The sequence below is a fragment of the Psammomys obesus genome, unplaced genomic scaffold, assembly GCF_907164565.1.
Source record: "Psammomys obesus unplaced genomic scaffold, mPsaObe1.curated_primary_1811, whole genome shotgun sequence".
Taxonomy (NCBI): domain Eukaryota; kingdom Metazoa; phylum Chordata; class Mammalia; order Rodentia; family Muridae; genus Psammomys; species Psammomys obesus.
Genome location: NW_026585504.1, coordinates 25547648 through 25568278, shown reverse-complemented (window position 1 = coordinate 25568278; position 20631 = coordinate 25547648). Strand labels below are relative to the sequence as shown.

The window sequence follows — 20631 nt, the reverse complement described above, 5'->3', positions numbered from 1 at the left end:
TGTGTGTGTGTGTGTGTGTGTGTGTGTGTGTGTGTGTGTGTGTGTGTGTAAATTGTCTTTATTCTTTTTCATTACTAGCTTTTCTCTGGTTTGTCCATGTCTGTATCTTGGGTATTCCTCAGGAACTTGAGCATTTTCTTCATATATCTCCCATGCATTTGTTATTAAAGGTTGTTTCTTTTGTTTGATTGTTTTTTCTTTGAGACAAGGTCTCACTGACTATTTAGTTTTGGCAGACCTTGTACTCAGAGATCTACCTGCCTCTTCCTCCTGAGTGCTGGAGTTAAGGGCATGCACTATCACCATGCATGGCCAGCTTTAGATATTTTATATTTTTATTATAAAAGCTACTCATAAATTTTTCCTTTATATTATGTCTTATTCAGGAAAAAAATAATTTCCTTCATTATTAAAATGTCAGTATTTTGCTCATACCAGAACTTTAAACTTTAGGGCTAGATATTTGTGTGACTTTAAATCTTGATGTCTATGTCTATAGAGAAAAATATACACCTATTTTAGGTCTGAAAAACAGAAAGCTCACTCACAGAGTATTGAGGGTACTGACAGGCATGGTTTATTTACGGAATTGATAAAATTTTGACATTAAATGAAAAGTCAAGACATCCTCATTACCCATCTGGAAACTCACAGTTAGCAATATTTTCGTCTCTAACCTTTCTTTCTGGTTTATTTCTTTCCCCCATGTCCATGGTTGATCTTAAAGCACAACAAAAGGAGAAATATCTGTAGAAGCCAGTTCCTTACTGTGTGGATGATCCTACTGAATGCGGCATCCCTCTGTCAGTTCATATTTCCCCTAAATTTTTGTGCCTACAAGGAAATATTAAAAAATACAATATCTTTATAATATTCAAATAACGAATAGAAGGGGATGGAAATAGTTAAATCTTCCATATTTTCCCACCTAGCAAAACTTTTAGTCATTACCAATAAACAGAAGTTATATTTTGGCCTCTATATGTATTTTCTTTGCCTCTTGTTCTACAAGTACGTTATGAAAATGTTTACTTATTCACAACCATAAATATATCTGTAAAGATACTTTGAATTGTCTTTTTTACATCTTAAATGTGAATGGGGGTGGTGAGCGTAAAACTGAGTAAGAAATCATTTTTTTCTACTGTTTTAACCAGAGAGGAAGAATAAAGCATGTTGGATGACAACTCAAACTGCAGGATTTTAAGTACATGAAAAACTATATTCTATTTGTAATATTTTGTTTATAATTGATACTATTTACTGAAGTTAATATATAGCCACGATAATATGATAAATTTACTATAGAATGTATAGCTACTTTGATAGTCCTTAACTTTTATTTTTGGAGATTTTGCTTTGTTTTTAAGAACTAATTAAGTCAGGGCCTTGAACATTCTACCACTGACATACTCCACAGGCCCTAGTTTGCTTGCTCTTGCTTACTTCTTTCGGGGGGGGCGGGGGGGAGTAATTGTTGTTGGGAGTTTTTTGAGACAGTTTTTCAGTAAATTGCCCAAACAGTCTTTGAACTCACAGTGTGGCCCTGGCAACCTTCAAATTTCTCTGTTACCCAGTTGGCCAGTTAACTGTACAAGACTGTACCTGGGCACATTATCTTTTAAACTTTTAAATTTATTCACCTGTGTGAAATGCATCTATGAATTCCATGAGATACATATCTATTTTTTTAATTCAGATTTATAATTGACACGGTAATTTTATCAATCATTTCTAGTCAGAAGTATTTATAAAAATGCATATATTAATCCTGATTTCACTCTAGAACTTTGCAATCTAATGTTTTGTTTTGCTTTGTTTCCCAGAATACCTCCTCCTGTATGCATTATCAGAGGTGCTAGTAAAGGAAGAATCCTTGCCATCATTTTGTACCAAATCTCAATTAGATCTAATCCCATTCATCAATGTCTCCCTGTCACATGCATCCTGCTTTGCAGCCTATGACTCATGTTTGCTAACTACTGCATTCTGCTTTTATACTAACATACAGCCTTACAATAAATCTCTTAACATTTGCAACTGTAAGCTTATGATAAATCAGTTCCTCTGGGTAAAATCATTCAGAACACGTGATTTAACACATCAAAAAATGACCCCAGAAAGCCTGCCCAATTTTTAAGAGAAGGATTTTAAATTCATTAGTGACAAATGATCTTGTCTCTTTATTTAAAGGAACCACCTGTGAAATATTTCAGTAAGCTGAAAAATAAATGTATTGCCCCTTTGTATAAGAAACCATATGGCAGACGGGATAGACATCAGAAGAGGGAGAAAACAGGGAACAGAACAGGAGCCTACCACAGATGCTTCTGAAAGACTCTACCCAGCAGGGTATCAAATTAGATGCTGAGACTCATAGCCAAACTTTGGACAGGGTGCAGGGAATCCTAAGAAAGAAGGGGGAGATAGAAAGACCTGGAAGGGACAGGAGCTCTACAAGGAGAGCAACAGACCCAAAACCTCTGGGCCCAGGGGTCTTTTCTGAGACTGAAACGCCAACAAGGACCATTCATGGAGAGAACCTAGAACCCCCTACACAGATGTAGTCTATGGCAGATCAGTATCCAAGTGGATTCCTAGTAAGGGGAACAGAGGCTGTCTCTGACATGAACTCAGTGGCTGGCTCTTTAACAGCCTCCCCCTGAGGGGATAGAGGGTGTACCCTTACCAGGCCACAGAGGAAGACAATTCAGCCAATCCTAATGAGACCTGATAGGCTAGATATATGCTAGGGTCAGATGGAAGGGGAGGAGGTCCTCCCCTATCAATGGACTGTGGGAGGATCATAGGGGGAGAAGAGGGTAGGAAAGTAGGAGTAAGAGGGGATGAGGGAGGGGGCTACAGCTGGGATAAAAAGTGAATAAATTGTAATGAAAGAAAGAATAGAAAAATATTAAATTAAAAAAAGAAACCGTATGGATTGCCAGTTAGTATTTGTGTCTTAAGGAATTTATTTAAAACAGAGAAAAGAATTTTTATTTTCCTTAATGCAATTTTTCTTTAGACATTCAAAGAAATTGTGATACAAGAAATGAGTAGTTGTAGAAAAATATAAATTGGTTCTCATGTTTCTTTTCTCTCCTGTAAGTCATCTAATCTGTGCCCACCACCAAACTCTCATCCATTAAGGGCAGAGGTTTCAGGGGCACCTTCAAAGCCTTTCCTGACTGTTGCCAAGCCACAGGCAGAGTTCTGACCCTCCCTTTAACAGGCTTTCTGAGCCACACCTCTGCAGTTTCCAATGTTGTTTTTTTTTTTTTTTTTTTCGATCTCAGACTCTGCTTACTGTTTCTCCACCCCACACCTTTGTCTATTGAGTCTTTCCCTGCCCTAAAAGTCTAATTCAAACTGCTCTTTATGAAATCCCACTTTCCTAAAGTGTATCTTTCTTTCTCTCCAGTACATACTTTTAATTTGAGGAACTTGAGCCACAAGTTATGTTTTACAAACTTACAACATATCTTGTTTTAATAGTCTACTGGAATTGTTTTCTAAGCAAGTTTCTTCCAACAAACTGATCTGACCTAGTATATATAGATGGTCCCTAACTTTTTTCCCATTGAACCACAAGAATTAAGTCACTTATTTTTGTGGTATTAACGATTTAACACAGACCCCTGTACATAGTTATCTAACAATATCTATGGAATTGTGCTGGCCAAATAACAGAAATTAACCCATTCTTGGCACTGGACTTTTATTTTTTGTTTGGCCTCTCATGCTGTTACAAGGTGACTCATTTTTTAAAATTTTTTATTAATTACACTTTATTCATTTTGTATCCCCCCATAAGACCCTCCCTCCTCCCCTCCCAATCCCACCCTCCCTCCCCTTTCTGCTTGCATGCCACTCCCCAAGTCCACTGATAGGGGAGGTTCTCCTCTTCTTTCTGATCTTAGTCTATCAGTTCTCATCAAAAGTGGCTGCATTGTCCTCTACTGTGGCCTGGTAAGGCTGCTCCCCCCTCAGGGGGAAATGATCAAAGAGCAGGCCAATCAGATTATGCCAGAGGCAGTCCCTCTTCCCATTACTATGTAACCCACTTGGACACTGAACTGCCATGGGCTACACCTGTGCAGGGGTTCCAGGTCATCTCCATGAATAGTCCTTGGTTGGAGTATGATTTTCTGGGAAGTTCCCTGTGTTCAAATTATCTTGTTCTGTTGCTCTCCTTGTGGAGTTCCCGTCCCCTCCAGCTCTTACTATTTCCCACTTCTTACATAAAACAACCTTGAAACCTGCCACAGAGGGCCTCTGAAAGCTTCTGCAGTATAGACTGTCAAAGCAGATGCTGAGCCTGATGCCCAACTGATGGGCAGAGTGAATGGAATTTTATGTAAGGTGACTCATTTTAACTCTTTCGATGTGTATGTACTTTAAGAAACTTCAGAATAGTAGATTTCTATATATCTTTTTCAAAAGCTCTTTAGTCTTATCTTCCCCATATTCCATATCCCCCCTACATACAGTCTGTTCCCCAACTCCAGTTTAACTCTTCCTGTATCTGAATGCCCTTTTACCTCTTTACATCAGTACATTCTATACTTCCTAATCAGTCCCTTCTGATGGCTTCTTAGTAATTTCTTGACATCTATGGGTATTCTGAGCAAAACAAGCATAACTTCAGTGCTTACATTTATAGTGAGTTTTTAAAGGTGTTTTCAATGCATTTACTATCTTTTCAGAAACTTAAAAACATGATAGTCTTAGAAAATATTTTCGTCTAACTTTCTTTTTAACTCTGTGAACTTACACACATTTTTAGGAATAATAACCTCTAGTCATTATTCAGCAATAGACTAGTAAAATAATAACTACTTATCCTGAAATTGAGCTCTCAAGAAGTTTCCTTACAGCTTCATGCAGATATTTTTTAAATGTTTCCTAGGCTGCTAATAGTAAGTATTACAAAGGCAATGCTTTTCTTTATAGGGGTCTCCAAAATTCTAATAAATTTGGGGGAATCCACAACTATGAGTGCATAGGTCTTTTTCATTTTTATAGTTTATTTAAAACTCTACAGCTTTCCATTCAGTGGATATTTAAGTCTGGCTCCTTCGACTGAGATAAGAATTGAGAAATCACCTCGGCCTCTTGTATTAACTGTCCATGTTGTTCACAAGTCTGCAGCCTGTTCAGAGAATAAATTCACATCTTTGAACAAGTCAAAAGTCATTTGATAACAAAAGAATCACACATAAAGAATCACAGGGTCTGAGAATCATTTCTGACATGAACTCAAAGACTGGCTCATTGAGTGTCCCCTCCTCCCAAGGGAGAAGCAGCCTTACTAGGGTACCGATAAGGACACTGCAGCCAGTCCTGAAGATACCTGATAAGCTAGGATCAGAAGGAAGGAGAGAAGGACCTCCCCTATCAGTGGACTTGGATAGGGGCAGGGAGGAGATGAGGGAGGGGAGGATTGTAAGGGAAAAAGGGAGGGGGCTACAGCTGGGATACAAGTGAATGTATAAAATTATTTAAAAAATAAAAAAAAAGAATCTCAGGGTCTGAATGTTTATATAGATTTTAAATTAATTCTCCTGTTTTATCTGTACCATGTATGTACAAACATAACCTCATGGCTCTAGTACTTAGGCTCAAAACATCTGGTTTCTTAACTGTTGTGTTCTTCCTCCTTTACCTCAGGAGGTACTCCTAGGAATGTATGTGGTCTCTCTCTAGTCTCTCTGTGTATGTGTGTGTAGGTATGTATGTGTTAGAGGTTTTCATGTATATTAAATAAATCAGTCTTTCTGCTAGCAATGGCATAGTACATTGACACATTTCCTTCTCTGCTTTTCTGATACTCTTCCTCTTCTGTTTGTGGACTTCTGCTTATGCTTTGATTTGGATTTGGGAACCTTTTGCTTTTTTTTTGTCATAAATATAATCATGATGTTTCCAAAATGTATATACCACTTCATTTAACAGATATTTTCTGTGTAACAACAAGTCCATAAATGATGGTTTTATGTACTATAACAGTGAAATTGAAAATGTTCTATGTTTTATTTAGCTGTTCTGTAATTGATTTAGTTCTACCCTTTTAGTAGAGACCCTATATTGTATAGTACTGAAAAATGTAGCTTCCTTTATATTTTCCTCCTAGGTGAGATGAGGTTATTAAGTATGCTTTTACTAATGAAAACCTGAGCATAGAAGTACATTCCTGTAGCCCCAGATGCTCAGCAGACTGAAACAAGAGGATCATTTGAATCTTAATATCCATCCCTACCTCCCAGCCACCATTTTATAAGAAATTTGAGTGGAGACTGGCATTTGATATCCATCCTGTAATCAGTCCCCACTGATACTAAGAGATGACTTACTCCTTGTCTGAACTACTTTCCGTTGGTTGCTCTGGTGTCTAACAAACCATCATTTCATGCTTTGATGTATTGTACAGATATACTTCATATCACTTGTATCTAATTTGATTCTAACATGCTTTCCATAATTCTCCATCACTGCTGTGACTACACTATCCAAGTTGTCACTATTTTTCACATGAGCTGTGGAGGTAGGTTTGTTAATGCTTTTCCTGTTTCATCTCTTGCCCATTCATTTGTTTCTTTTTTGCAGGGTCTTGCTATATAGCTCAGACCAGCCTTGAATTTTCAAGTCGTCTTCTTCCTTAGGTCCCTGACTGCTGGGATTATAGACATGTACAACTTTTTCAGACTTTTTGTGGAAACATTATGAAAATATAATCTGCTTTCAGTTTTCTTTTTATCACTTTTACAGTCTAGATTTGAAAATTATTAAGCCTTGATAGATAGCATTATCTTACTTGGTTGATAACATTTTCTCAGACTTAGATACATCTTCCCTGAGGCAGCTCTTCTGGAAATTTACTGTATGCCCCTTTCTTCTAATGGAAAAGTACAGTGAATCCTTTTTATCAACACAGGCCTAGCATAGGCTCTATAATAACTGCAACCTTGCATTTTTCATTTGTTGTACCTTCCTAATATATCAAAGTTAGCTTAAAAAAATAGTAATAATAACCATTATATATTCTAGAAAGCTTAGTCAAAGTGAAATGTCACATATTAAGTATTTTTAGCTTTCATTAAGTTGGTCTTAACCTTATATATAGTTACAGTGGTCTGAATGTTTACTTTTTGTGGAAGTGTTGGTTTTGTTTTTACTTCTCCTAAATATTTTTAATGAACTGGTCAACCTGGGTGGTCTTAAGTTGACCATCTACTCTCATTATTTTATCTAAAGTAAATAAAATTGAAAACAGAAGAAAACTCTCTATCTCCTCCTACATGTAGGAATTGAGAATTATAACTAAAGGTACACCATTATTACATTATTTCTTTTTCTAACCAGTTATTATTCTGGTCACATAAAACTTGTTGAATCTATGTTTAGGTTATCCCAGAAAACAGGTGGCTATTTTTTCTATCATTTGGAAGGCATTGTTTGCAATATGTTATTTTAGAGGTAACTACGAATTGATTATTGATAGAGTGTTGTAAAGTAAACTACCACCTTGTTATAAAGTTGTAATTCTTTGATTTGAAGCACCTTTTTCTTTCCAGAGCATTTCATTGAACCCCAAATATTATCTAGTCCTGGAAAATCCCTCCATTTTTCAGCAAGGTATTAATGTGCACACTACTCGAAGTGAGTTACCCAAGGTCACTCACTGGGTCTTTGGTAAAACCAGAAATAGAATTCAAGTCTCTTGACTCCCAACTCGGTTCTCTATCCTCAATATAGTTTTCTGTCTTCTATACCTCTGCGTCTCTCATGGGAAAAGAAGTTAATCTTCTAGCTATTATTAGCCACCAAATTGGTGGTAGCAGCACAGTGGAGAAAAGTGACTGTCTTTACACTGCGGCATTAGTATAAAAATATCTGGTAATGGAAAATTTGACAAATGTCATGTTAAAGGGAGTGGAAAATTATTTTAAGATCTAGATCTCATTTGTCTAGTTCTCAGAAAAGTCAAATTCCTTAGTAGAATGGAGATCATTTTTTTCTTCCTGTTTTTAAATTGTATTTCCTAGAGGGTAATTGTCAACTATCATAATAAGAATAATACACATACTGCTGGTAATTGCCATACATGTATTTTTAACTTAGCAGGAATTCTGAATTGCCTTATTGAAATACATAGGTGCTATTATCAGTATTTAGGTAGTATTAACTAATAAAATAAATATAACATCAATTGGGAGCTTTTCTTATTTTAAAAATGCATGGAAATACTACATAATTTTATGACGAGTATATGCTAGGCTAATATATTTCGTGTAAGGTCTCTTGAAGTTCATTACACTCAAGCAGGCAGAAGACCAAATGTAAGATTAACGTGCACAAATTATATTGTTAAGCATACTGTCATCATTTGGACATTATTATTTGAAAAATATTTATATATTTAAATGCTGAGGTCTCTGAGAACTTTATAAATTTTACTAGAACAATTTGTTTATTAATTTTGAATCAGACACAAAAAATTGCCTTAGCATGTTTGTTAACGATTATGAAAAGCCCTTAATTAAAAGGATTGTACAATCACAGTTGTCTTAATTGTATGTATTTTTAAAACATAGAATTCATTCATGGAAACGTTGACAAATATAAAGGGAAATGGGGTTACTGCTGTCTAAACAAGATTGCCACTTAGTCCTAATGAGCTGGTGTTAACAGTAGGTTAGGTATTCATATCTGTACTTAAAAATATTAAATACTTGTTCTTAACCCTAGGACAGACATGAATGCTTGAAATTGCTTATGAATTGGTAGAAATGGTGTCTAAAGGTGGCTATACATATACATCTGTTGAACTTATACTAAGAATTTCTACTCTATGCAGTAAATTTACTATTAAAGCTGTTAACAATTAACCATATTGTATTCCTTTCCTACTTGGTTATTCTCTTTATGATTTCCATCAAATTTCTAATATGTTCCTAGGGATTTTATTTTTCTTATTGAAAAATAAAATTGAAATTGAAATTTTGGGGATAAATATTGAAGCAACATTATTGAACTTACTAATTTTATAATTTTATTGCATAGGCACATCCTTGAGTGAACCTAACTTGCTTAAAATTACTCCACAAAAAAGAGCCAGAAGAAAATTAATTCCTTGTTCCTTGAAAGTAAAACATACTCAGAAGTCTACATTTTCTGAAAGTACACAGCTCAATAATTCTTTCAGCAAAGAACTTCAGCCTATTGTTTATACCCCAGAGGACTACAGAAAACCTCAAGAGCCGTCTCCAACCTTAACAAGACCTTTGCCACATACTGCAGGTGTAATCAGTGACAATTCCCTGAAAGCACTGTGTAAAGTAGACTCTCCTCTCAGCAGCAGAACCGAGGGTGAACAGGGTTTAGACTCTACAGTGATTATATGTGATGACATCAAGAGCTCGAGGAATCAATTGCCTGAACAAGAATCACTACCAAGCAGCAAAAGCATTTTGCAGAGGTACAGAGACAGAATATTTTACAATTCTTTGTTTTTCCAGAGTCTTTCAATTGATTAACTTTCGTTCTCTTTGTTTATATTGGATTTTTATTTCATAGATCAAGTGTCCTCTCTTTAATATGAAAGTTGCTTGTTTATCAGATTTTCACTGAGTGTGGATTTACTAGCCACTTCTTAAGATTAGAAATTTTATATTTTAAGTCAGTTGATCTTGGGATATATTTCATTTGTTCTCTGTATTCTGATGCTATGTAGCCTAAGCCATCAATGAAAGACTACCTTGCTTCCTGATCGATACCGCATTTGAGAAATATCCAAAAATCAACATATTCAGACATCTAATGTATGATTGACTAAATGTCGTTTAAGCAAGCATTCAACTACATAACAACATTCAATCGAAATATGGCAAGAAAGATACCTCTACATGTCTTTGCTATGAGGGATGCAGAAATGTCTTGACAACACCTTTAACTGGTGTTTTTAAAAGAGAAAAAGACAATTGAAGGAAATTTTATTGCATAGTGGAATATCTTTCTATGTTAATATCAGTGGTTTCCTAATTATAATAGTGTAAATCTTTGTAGTATAAATCAAATTTGTTCTCTTCAATCTTTCATTCTTAATATACAGGCTTGAGTCTTCTTCATTTTCAACTAAGGATTCTAGGACTGTATCAACAAGTGTACCATCCTACATGGCAATGACAACTGCTGCAAAGAGGAAATGGAAACTAACAAGGTATTATTGAACAGGCATCGTTTCAGTCTCCATATAAGATTATCTTCATGCTTTCATTTTCCACAACTTGTTGTTATTACTAGACTCTCACTTATTATTTAATCATCTTCACTAAGTACACAGTAAAATCCAAGAATTTCACTTGAAGTTTACATAAAGTATCCCATTTTTAGATTATTAAAAATAAACTTAAAAACTCTTCCAGCTTCCAAACTGTCACTGTGTTCTTACTTTAGTTCTGGTGACAATTTTTTATTTGTCCTGAATTTCCTTGTTCCTAGAGTTCAGTTGTTTTAATGAATACAATGAAGTGAAGAATCTCCTCAGTCTGCCCATGACACTGTAACTCATATCAGACCAAGCTACCAAGCAAGAACAATTTAAATTGTCATTGAATTATAGAAGCTAAATAAAATACAACTATCAGCTTATTGAAGGCACTGACAAGCAACTGTGATTGCCAGGACTTGAGAATGTAGCATCTAAGAAAGCAGCATGCTACAGGAAGCCTACTTTAATTAACCACACCTCCTTGACTTTTGGATTTGTCAGTTCATAGCATAATGCTAGAGGCCAAACAAAAGAAACCTAAGTGATTGAGGTGATTGACAGTTCTCACTGACCTAGGGACCCAAGTTGTTCTGGTGACCTTTGCCTTAAAGGCGTCCCATCTTCTAAGTTCTGTGGGTAGCTGCTGAAAGACTAGTGTGTTAATCAGTTTGACATTCTTTGGTACAAAGGTTTCGAGTCAGAAGATATGGAAGAAGGGAACCTTCTAAAAACCTCTGGATTTTATTTGAAATTTAGAAGTGCTGTGCCCTAGACGTAGAACAAACAAGAAATAAACCAGTTCTTAAAAGCCTGAAACAGATCTTAGACCAACGAAGTCTTTGCTTAAATTCGGGTGCTCTATATCCCACATTCTTCTAAACTAAAACTAATCTTAAGCCAAAATTATAGAATGTCAAGACACACAACCAAATAAATGGCTTAAAGAAAGGAAACCAGTCAGAGGAACAGTAATCCATAGATGATATAGATAAGATTAGCAAAATATGACCTTTTGATAGTAGCCATGATTAATTTCAGCAGACTAGATAAGATAGAAGATTGGCAAAAGTACTGTATTCTGTTAATCAGATAGCTATCCTAGAACCACAAAGATAGATTTTGCTGAAATTTAAAACTCAGCCAACTAGTTTAATGGATTAACATAACAAAAGAGAGTATTAGTGAACTGGAAGGTTGATGTATAGAAAAATGCCTAAACAAATAAAAAGAAGAAACAGAAAGAAAACAAAAAAGTGGGGGATATCTGTAGAACCGTACTATTTTCTGGAAATGTGTATTTTCAGTCTCCAAGAGAAGAGAAAGAATAGAGATAATTGGTATTTGATAAGATAGTGGCTAATAGTTTTCTAAAACTGACAAAGGCCATTAAATCACCAATTTGAAAAAGTACTACAAATCACAAATGTGATGAATACAAGAATAGCCTAAGCTGTATGACATATCATAGGTATACTCACAATATATACTAACTAAATATGAAATGGTCTTACTTTTTCTACCCCTTTTCCTTTCCAATAGTATAGAGAGAAAAGTAGAACACCTAAAGTTAACTTCTATGAATTTCTTATTTTCTTCTGTGAACTTGTTGCATTTGGACTCCAGGACACAAATTCACAATAGCATAGTTATTCACACTTCATAATTTTTTTTCTTTTAGGTGAATTTAGTGTCTTCTCTTGCCCTTTCAACACGCAGAACAAAGGAAACTTGAAGCATATAGATAAATTGATTTTTGTTCCTGTCTATCTATGGCACTTAAACAAATGATACAGTAGTCCCCTCACCCCTTGGTTTTGCTTTCTGTGTTTCAGTTACCAGCACTCAACTAAGATTTTAAAACATTAAATGGAACGTTCCAGAAATTGACAATTTAAATTTTCTTTGCATACCATTCTGATTAATAGGATAAGATCTTGTGGTATCTCTGCACCCTACTATGTCAGCTATTCCTTTATCCCGTATATGCATGCTGTGTGTGCTGCCTGTTGGTGAGCTACTTAGTAGCAGTGTTTACAAGACCACCTGTACAAGATAAGCAGATCTTGGGGTTCAGATAATACTTGCTTAGCAAAGTAGTTTTCCATGTACAGAAGACAATTGATGCTGGCAATTAGGTTTTCCAAACATAAGTCATAGCTGCTTCCTTTGGACAAAAAGTGAAAATTTAGGAGAAAACAAAGCAAATTTTAGGCTGAAACCCATCCCCTGAGTTCAGGACCGCCCTGAGTGGCAGTTTTGGAATAGTGTTCTGTGGGCTAGTTCTGCTTTACTTTGCTCAGGTGTCAGTCTAAATTGTGCAGTTAGTCTGACACACGCAGTTACTTTCTGCATTACCCACTTCAGCACTACTTCATACTGTCTCAGTTTTGTCGTTCTTCTCACTAATTAATATTAAGTTTTCTGGATCGTTACATGCTTTCATGTTTTTATTAACATTTTGCAAATGTTTATACTAAAAATGTTCTTTACACGGTTATAATTAAATATGTATTCTCAGAAATGTCTAGTTATGTAAAATGTGTATTTGTGGGTTTAGATATGTTAAGGACTAGCACGCGAGAAGCCGATACTGTGAAGTAATATTAAAGAATACAATATAGAAAATAACTTAACTGTTCACAGACTGTTAGTTACTACTCTGTTACATTCCCTCTGGTATTAATAATTAGATCCTGCCATTAAATAAGGTTAAAAAAGATTAATGATAGATGTGTGCATAATTATTTTTTTAAATCTTCCTTTTCCCCAATTAAAGATAGATGAGCTTAAAAGCAATAAGCTCTGGTATTTTCCAGTTAGCAGATTTCATGTACATATTTAGGGTATATATGTTCTAATATAGTCTTAAAATATTAAAACATCTGGTGTGTACTTTATATACTGTTCACCTTTTTCTTCTTTAAAAAAAAAAGAAAATTAGAGCCTAAAAGCCCTAGATATTACAAAATTAGTTTTATCTGATTAAATTTAATTTTAACAATGTTTTAAAAAAATTTTAATCTTTAACATCACTGGATTTTTCACTCCTTATGACATATCTCTACACTGTATATAGTAGCAAGCAATGCTTAAATGTTCATTGTGGCAAAGCACCTGGGAAATATTCACATAACTGCTACCTGTACCCAGAATCATCTAAACTATATTGGCATCATTAATGTCACAGATAACTAGATTTATTTTCTAAGTAATTTTAGTGCCTCCAATTACTTACGCAGGATTTCACAATTATTATTTCTGTATTTGACTTCTTTTATCATTACAATATATGGTACATGAATTAAAGATATTTTTGAATGCCTTAACTAAAAGGAAAACTTTTCTCACAAGTTCTCCATCAAATGCTCCATTAAAATCCAACGAGAATCATGGATGTGCCAAACGCATTCGAAAAGATAATTCAAGTGATAAGATCTTGCAAGAAAACAGACCAACAGTAGGTATGTCTGAGCTGTTAATCTCATATTTAATTACATGACTATCTGTCATAGTAGCTTGGTTTTATGTCTTTAGTAATATCTCCTTTCATATTTTGCAGTAAGATGGATATGATTTTTAGACATAGAAAAGGAAACTTAAGATACATTATGAAGCATATATTCAAGAGTGTACAAATACTAAAGTAGAACTAGAAATCATGACTAGATTTCTTTTCTTAGTTGTAGTAATAGTAGTATTTACAATTTACTCACTTCGTATCCCAGCTGTAGTCCCCTCCATCATCTCTTCCCGGTCCCACCCTCCTCCCTCTTCCTCCCCTATCCTTCTTCCCTAGTTGACTGATAGGGGAAGTCCTCCTCCACTATACTCTGACCCTAGCCTATCAGGTCCAATCAGCACTGTCTGGATCCTCTTTCTCTGTAGGCTAGCTAGGTCGTCCCACCAGGGAGAAGTGATCAAGGAACAGGTAACCAGTTCGTGTCAGATACTGTGTCTCCTCCTCTTACTAGGGAGACAGAGCTATCTCTGGGCTATATTTGAATAAGGGGTCTAGGTCCTCTCTATGTATGGTCTTTGGTTGATGCATCAGTATCTGCAGTCACCCTGGGCCCAGAATTTTTTTTTTTTTTTTTTTTTTTTTTTTTTTTGCTTTGTTGGTCTCCTCGTGGGTCTCCTGTCCCCTTTGAGTCCTTTTATATCCTCCTCCTTCCATAGCCCTGGGTCTGTACCTAGAGGTGGAGATCTCAGGAAATCTGTTGTATTTTACATTATGTTAATTTATCATGAATTCCAAGAGTAAAGTTTTGTCAATAAATTGTTTTAGGTTGAATGAACAGTGAGTTTTGAATGATACTTTATCCTTATTTCTTCTCTAGGCTACAGAAGAACCACCAACAAAGTAAATTCGAATGTGCTTAGAAAATTTAGAAGAAATACTTCAAAAGAAAATGTACGATGAAAATTGTAAATGTCTTTTGCCTGCTATTTGTCCCTTCAGAAATGTATTTCAAGTCTGTGAAAGAAAGCCATCTAAAACCGTTTACTCAAATATTTTCAGCAAGCAAAATGAAACTTCTTTTGTATTTAAAATAAATATAAAACTACAACAGGCCATGTTTTCCATTTCTCCAATATTTGTTACTCTTGAAAAATCTCTGTCAACATGATGTCGGTTTAGTTTTATTTTACTACAGCTTGATTTAGGACATTGTAGAAAAAATAGAGAATAACATTGCCCTTATAATTTTCAAAAATGGGAGACTTTAAAAGTCATAAAATTAGGGAGAAGATTTATTTGGTCTTCTATTGTGTGACAATATGTTTTATTCATTCATGTGATTTTGCTTTCTAAAACTTTGGTGTAAAAATATAGATATATGTGTCCGTAACAATACTATAAGGTATTGTTTAAATACCTGCCTTAAATAAAATACTAATATTTTATTACTTTGTGTATTAAAGATGTAGATTTTAAAGTGTTTAGTTTTCCTATTTTATTGTAACCCCTTATATTCTAAATATTAATTTTTATAAGCATGAATTTTTTTAATTTGTTTTTAATATTAGAACAAGATAATATGTACCCAGATCAAATCTGTAAGCAAGCCAGAGGTTTCTTAATAAAGAGGAATGGTGAGAAAACATTTTAATCATTCCTGTTACTATACAGATTACACAGAGCTACAACTTAATTACCTGACCTTGTTCACATGTCTGGTTTGGCCTACTTTCGTGGTCAAAAGTACGAATTTTTACCTAACACACTTTTACATTTGTGCCTTCAAGGAATCTTCACGCCCAACCTAACAGCCATACAACTTATGAGACTTCTTAAAGCTTTTACTTAGCTATTTTTTTTTTTTAATTTAAAATCTGAGAAAGCATGAGACAGAATAATCTTCATGGTTCCTGGATTCCTAGGAGTATAGTCAGAATCTGTCATAGTTAAGGCCCAATAATTTTTCACCATACTCTGTGGTTAGTTTTTTGTTTTGTTGACTCTCAACTTTATTCCTTTCAAATTACTTCAGGTTTCAAAGGAAATCTTTTTACCATATGAATGACAGAAGATTAGTAAATGAGGCCCAAGTTGTTTTAGTGCATAAGGGCACTTGCTGACCTAAGTTGATCCCTGGAACCCCAAATGTTATCATCCATTCTGCACACCCACATACACAAAGCAATGTAAGTCACTGTGCATACCTTCATCCACCTCGTGTCATAAGTTATGGTATTTTCTTACATGATTTTTATCAGAGATTTTCTTTTGGCAAAAATTATTTTACAATAGAGCCATGTTAAGGAGGAAATGTGAGAATAGAAAGCTGTTTTAATATGTGAATAACTTCAGAATATTTGCTTTGAAACTAGAACAAGTATGCTGTTGAGTCATTATACAGCCATTTTAAAGAACTATGTAAAAAGTAGACCAATCAAATATACATTTACGAATATGTACATATATATACGGGGAGAGAGAGTTTAGCAAATCTTCACAAAATGAATATACTTATGAAGTAAAATTGCTTCCTCCTCAGCTGCCTGTGTTCCCAGATGTTACTATTAATTGTTCAGTTACCCACCAAATCATTTATTCTTATATGTGTCATGTGTTGCTCTAACAAAAGCAACTTGAAGGAAAGGTTCCATTTGACTTTTTGAAAGGGTACCATCTATCATGGCCAAAAAACATGGTGGAGGGTACATGCGACAACTGTCCACAGTACGTCTGCTGCTGCTGTTTTGTTCTTGTTCAGTTTGGAACCTTGCTGCCACATTTCAGGGTTGGTCTTGCATACTGAAACTTCTGAAAATGCCGTCATAAACATACCCAGGGGTGTTTTCTTGGTGATTCTAAATCTACTCAAGTTGATAATGAAGATTAATTAACCCTCCAGATTTATACTCTTGTATATGCATGTGTAGATCCTATTTAATTAAAAAGTATCACACTTTTTAATTTTATTCAGTTTCATTTTTTACATTTAAATTCATATATTTGTAAAAAGTTTTTAACTAAATTTCATAAATACTACTGTGATAATAAATAGTAACTAAGCTTAACTATCAAAAGTTTCTCCATTTGTACTATCCTGTTTTTTTTTTTTTTCTTTTTCTGTCCTTTTTGTTTATTCCGCATTGCTTAATTTGACTAGGAATGTCAAAATATGCCCCCCCCCTTTTTTTGTATTTTTAAGAAAGTATTTCTCTGTGTAACAGTCCTGCCTGCCCTGGAACTGCCTTTGTAAGTCAAGATGACCTTGAACTCACAAAGATCCCCCTGCCTCTGCCTCCCATTCTGAGTGCTACGTTAAGGCATCAGGCATGTGCTGCCCTCCCCACCCAGCTCAATAGGGCCATTTTTAACACAAGCACTAAAAAACTAGTAATACCCTTGAGAATATACTTTGAATAATAATGTTCTAGATTAATTTGCTGTTAGCCCCTTTACAAACTCTGATGTCTCCTGTTGCTAATTGATCAAACATGGTCAACCCCAATGTGTTCTCTAACATGGCGGCCAGTCATGTCTCCTTGGATCTGTTTGCAGACAGTTGCAAAGACATCAAAAAACTTCCATGTTCTGAGCATTGCTGAGGAAGGATTTGGAAAGAAGTGGGTTTTTTTTCAACGAATTATTTCAGGACTCATGTGCCAGGGTGCTGACCTAATAAACCACAATGTCACTGGTGGCAAGTGTGTCTATGGGAGGAGATTTGAAAATAAGAACTACACCTTGAGCATACAATGGGGCAAACAAATACTTCTTGGTTTTTCGTCTGTGCTGCTAAGACTGGTTGGATGGCAAACCTCTTTGGGAAAGTGAAAGCCATAGAGCATTTTGAGTTCAGGAACAAGCAAGGTGACCATGATTCCCGAAGAGTAGACACCTCTATTACTTTTTGACTTGTTTGCATATAATACAACAGGCCTTTTTTTTTTTTTTTTTTTTTTTTTTTCTGTAGCTCAAAAGGCTACCCCACCCTCTCAGTTAACAATACCTGTTATTGTCTATGCTCAGGAATGTTCCTTGGGTTCCATAGCTCTCCCTGTCCCCCTCCAAGCCTAGACAATTGGAGAGTTAAGTTTGATTATAAATAAAAACTAGATTTAAAAAAAAGTAAGAATTTTAGAAAGCATAATTATGACTGGGGAGTTGATAAAAAACATCTTACCCTTTTGCTAAACAAATTGAAATAATTTTCAAACTTTAATACTATCACAGTTTATATTAAGACCTTAGTAAAACAGGGTTTGGTAAAATAACATTTTAAGATTTTGCTTTCTTACTTTTTAAAATTGGTTAAAGAGCGTGTTTTTATGTGCCTGGGAGTTCTGTGGCAAAAGATAGAATGGTGTCATACTCTACTGCATTAGGAACACTGCAAGTTATATTTGTAAGCAGTTCTGGAAGCTAAGAAGTCCAGAATCAAGCTGCTGGCATCAAATGAGGACCTTGAGTCATCACAGAATAACTGTTCTTCAAAGTTTAGGTTGAGTACTAAATTCATCCTTCATGTGACTTTAAAAGGTAGCAGTTGCCGTCAGACCATCCTGTGGCATTTTAACTAGCCACTGAACCCTTACAGACAGCAGTGATGCAGTTATACCTAGCATGTCAAGCAAAGAGCTTTTTGAAACTTGGTCCTGAAATACTGCTGTTAAATATACAGCGAACTGTGTGGCTGGGTCTAAGAGTAATTGGGTTTTTTGTCATTGTGTGTGGGAAGGTGGGCTCACTCATGGCACACACATGTAAAGGTCAGTGTCAGACTTCAAGTATTGTCCCTCCCATGCACCCTGTTTGAGGCAATGTCTCTTTTGTTGCTGCTAAGTGTTGTCAGGCTAGCTGGCCTGCAAAATTTCATAACTCTCCTGTCCCAACCTCTCTTACTTTAGGAGTGCTGGGATTACACATGCCTGCTATCACATTTGACTTTAGTCCTTACAATTGCATGGCAAACACTCTACCCAATAAACTATCTCCCCAGTCCCCAAAAGTCAAGTTTTCAAAATGTTTATACTTTCGAACAGATGGAAGATATAAGATGTTTGCTACATTACCTAGTGACATAAACGGAAAACAATCTATAGACTTTGTACAAAAATACTGTCCTTGCCGCCCTCTTCTTCCTGTCAGGATATATGTGTGACACTTTTATTTAGGAGGAGGGGTATAGTACAAGGTGAGACATGGTCTCACTTGGTAGATCAGGTTAGCCTGAAACTTGCAGTTATCCTGAGGGCTAGCATTTCAGGAATGTCTCCTAAGAAGCACTTTTCAAACACAAAATGGAATCCCTCCCTAATTCTATTGACACATACTGTTTTGTTGTCTCTCCTAAGAAGTCATCGGTCCCCATTCTTCCTAGCAACAATTCTTAATCTTGGTTCTCCAGTCTGATCCACATCAAGTGTGCATTTTGGTTAGTGGTAAGGGGTGGAGTGGAATGGACGTCAACCCCACAGGCTTGGGCCTGCCTGCATGCACTAGAGCAGCACCCCTTCACCTCCAATGCTGCCTGCAGTATCTTCATTCCCAGTATGTTCCTCTTCTGAATTCCTGTCAAATTAAAAGCACTAACCTCAAACTGAAGCAGAAAGGTCACACGCAGTCTCTTTCTATACATTCTATCTGAGCTTTCTCCCGCTGTTGTGTACTTTACTTCTAATTCAGTTTGGGGACAGGTGATATTTTGAGTCCAGTTAGCTATATACCTACAGAGGAAAAGAATCTTGTCATTTCAAGGGCATCTCTGACAAACTGACCACTCTATTGTCTAGTTCTGAAGAGCATTACCAGAAATGACTTCGATTTAAACTTTTTTCAGTTCAATTATGGAAGGTATATAAATTTAAATTTTTCTCTCTTTTTTTTTTTTAATGGGTTTTTGGGACAGGGTGACACAATGCAACCCAGCTTAGGCTCTCAAGATTTAACATGCTGTTTTCTTTGGTTTCCAAAGTTTATCACTCCCCACACACAGAGGACCAAAAACTGTTATCATCGTTACATTACTGACTCCTGAATCCCTAGCCTTAAACATCTGTCTCTGCCCCAGCATGCTTGCTTGCCTTCGTTGTAACTGATTGGTGCTGCCATTTTTTTTTCTATCTTTACCAAATATTTTACATTAATTACTCATATTGTCTCTCAAAATCCCACTAGTTTTCCCTTGTAACCACTTCTCTACTCTTTATAATATACTAGAAACCAAAATTTAAAAATGAGAAAGCCAAGAATAAATATCAGGTTTGCCTTTACCTGGTCATCCCTAGCACATAAGCACTAGAACCCACAACAATATAGAAGAGTAAATATATATATATATACCCATGTATATGCATGGAGGGAAAAGCTAGAACATCCATCAATAATAGCATAGATCTATGTAACTTGGCCATCTTTCACACAGACTTTTCCAAACCCATTTTTTAATTCTAATGCTTCTGCCAAAGATGACTTTGGCTGTGCTCTGATAAAGCCACCCAGAGACTTTTCCATGACATATAAATCACTCAAGTAATTGGGTGTTTCTTGATTCTTCAAGAAATGTACTATTTCTATTTTATTTCCAAGGACGATTCAAAAAACAAACCTTGACAAAAAAAAAATCTGAATAAAATAAACCCTATACAGGTAAAGTTTATCATTTCTTGTAATCAACATTGTTTTAAAAACCTGTAACCATGTTTTGTTCCTGAAGGTAGCTAGGAACAAAATTTCTAAGCTTAATTTGGCAGAAGGTTGTGATACAGTGACCTTTTGGGTTACTTTAATAGTCACAACTCTCTACACCAACTGATCCTTCCTCTCAAACAAAGACATCATGGCTAACAATTTATGATATTAAACATATTTAATGGATAAGTTTACCTTTTTACACACTATTGGAAGC

The 20631-nt window shown here is 35.5% G+C and overlaps 1 protein-coding gene across 1 annotated transcript in view; it reads left to right on the top strand.

The window, feature by feature from the left end:
- Kif18a (kinesin family member 18A) overlaps positions 1-15146 on the top strand; it is a 56132-nt gene extending 40986 nt beyond the window's left edge. Inside the window, exons 13-16 of the mRNA XM_055604129.1 lie at positions 9064-9478; positions 10112-10219; positions 13622-13731; positions 14608-15146. Of these exons, the coding sequence (XP_055460104.1) occupies positions 9064-9478; positions 10112-10219; positions 13622-13731; positions 14608-14690 (716 nt within the window). The 3' untranslated portion in view covers positions 14691-15146. The remainder of the gene's footprint in view (positions 1-9063; positions 9479-10111; positions 10220-13621; positions 13732-14607) is intronic.
- The last annotated feature ends 5485 nt before the right edge of the window (positions 15147-20631 follow it).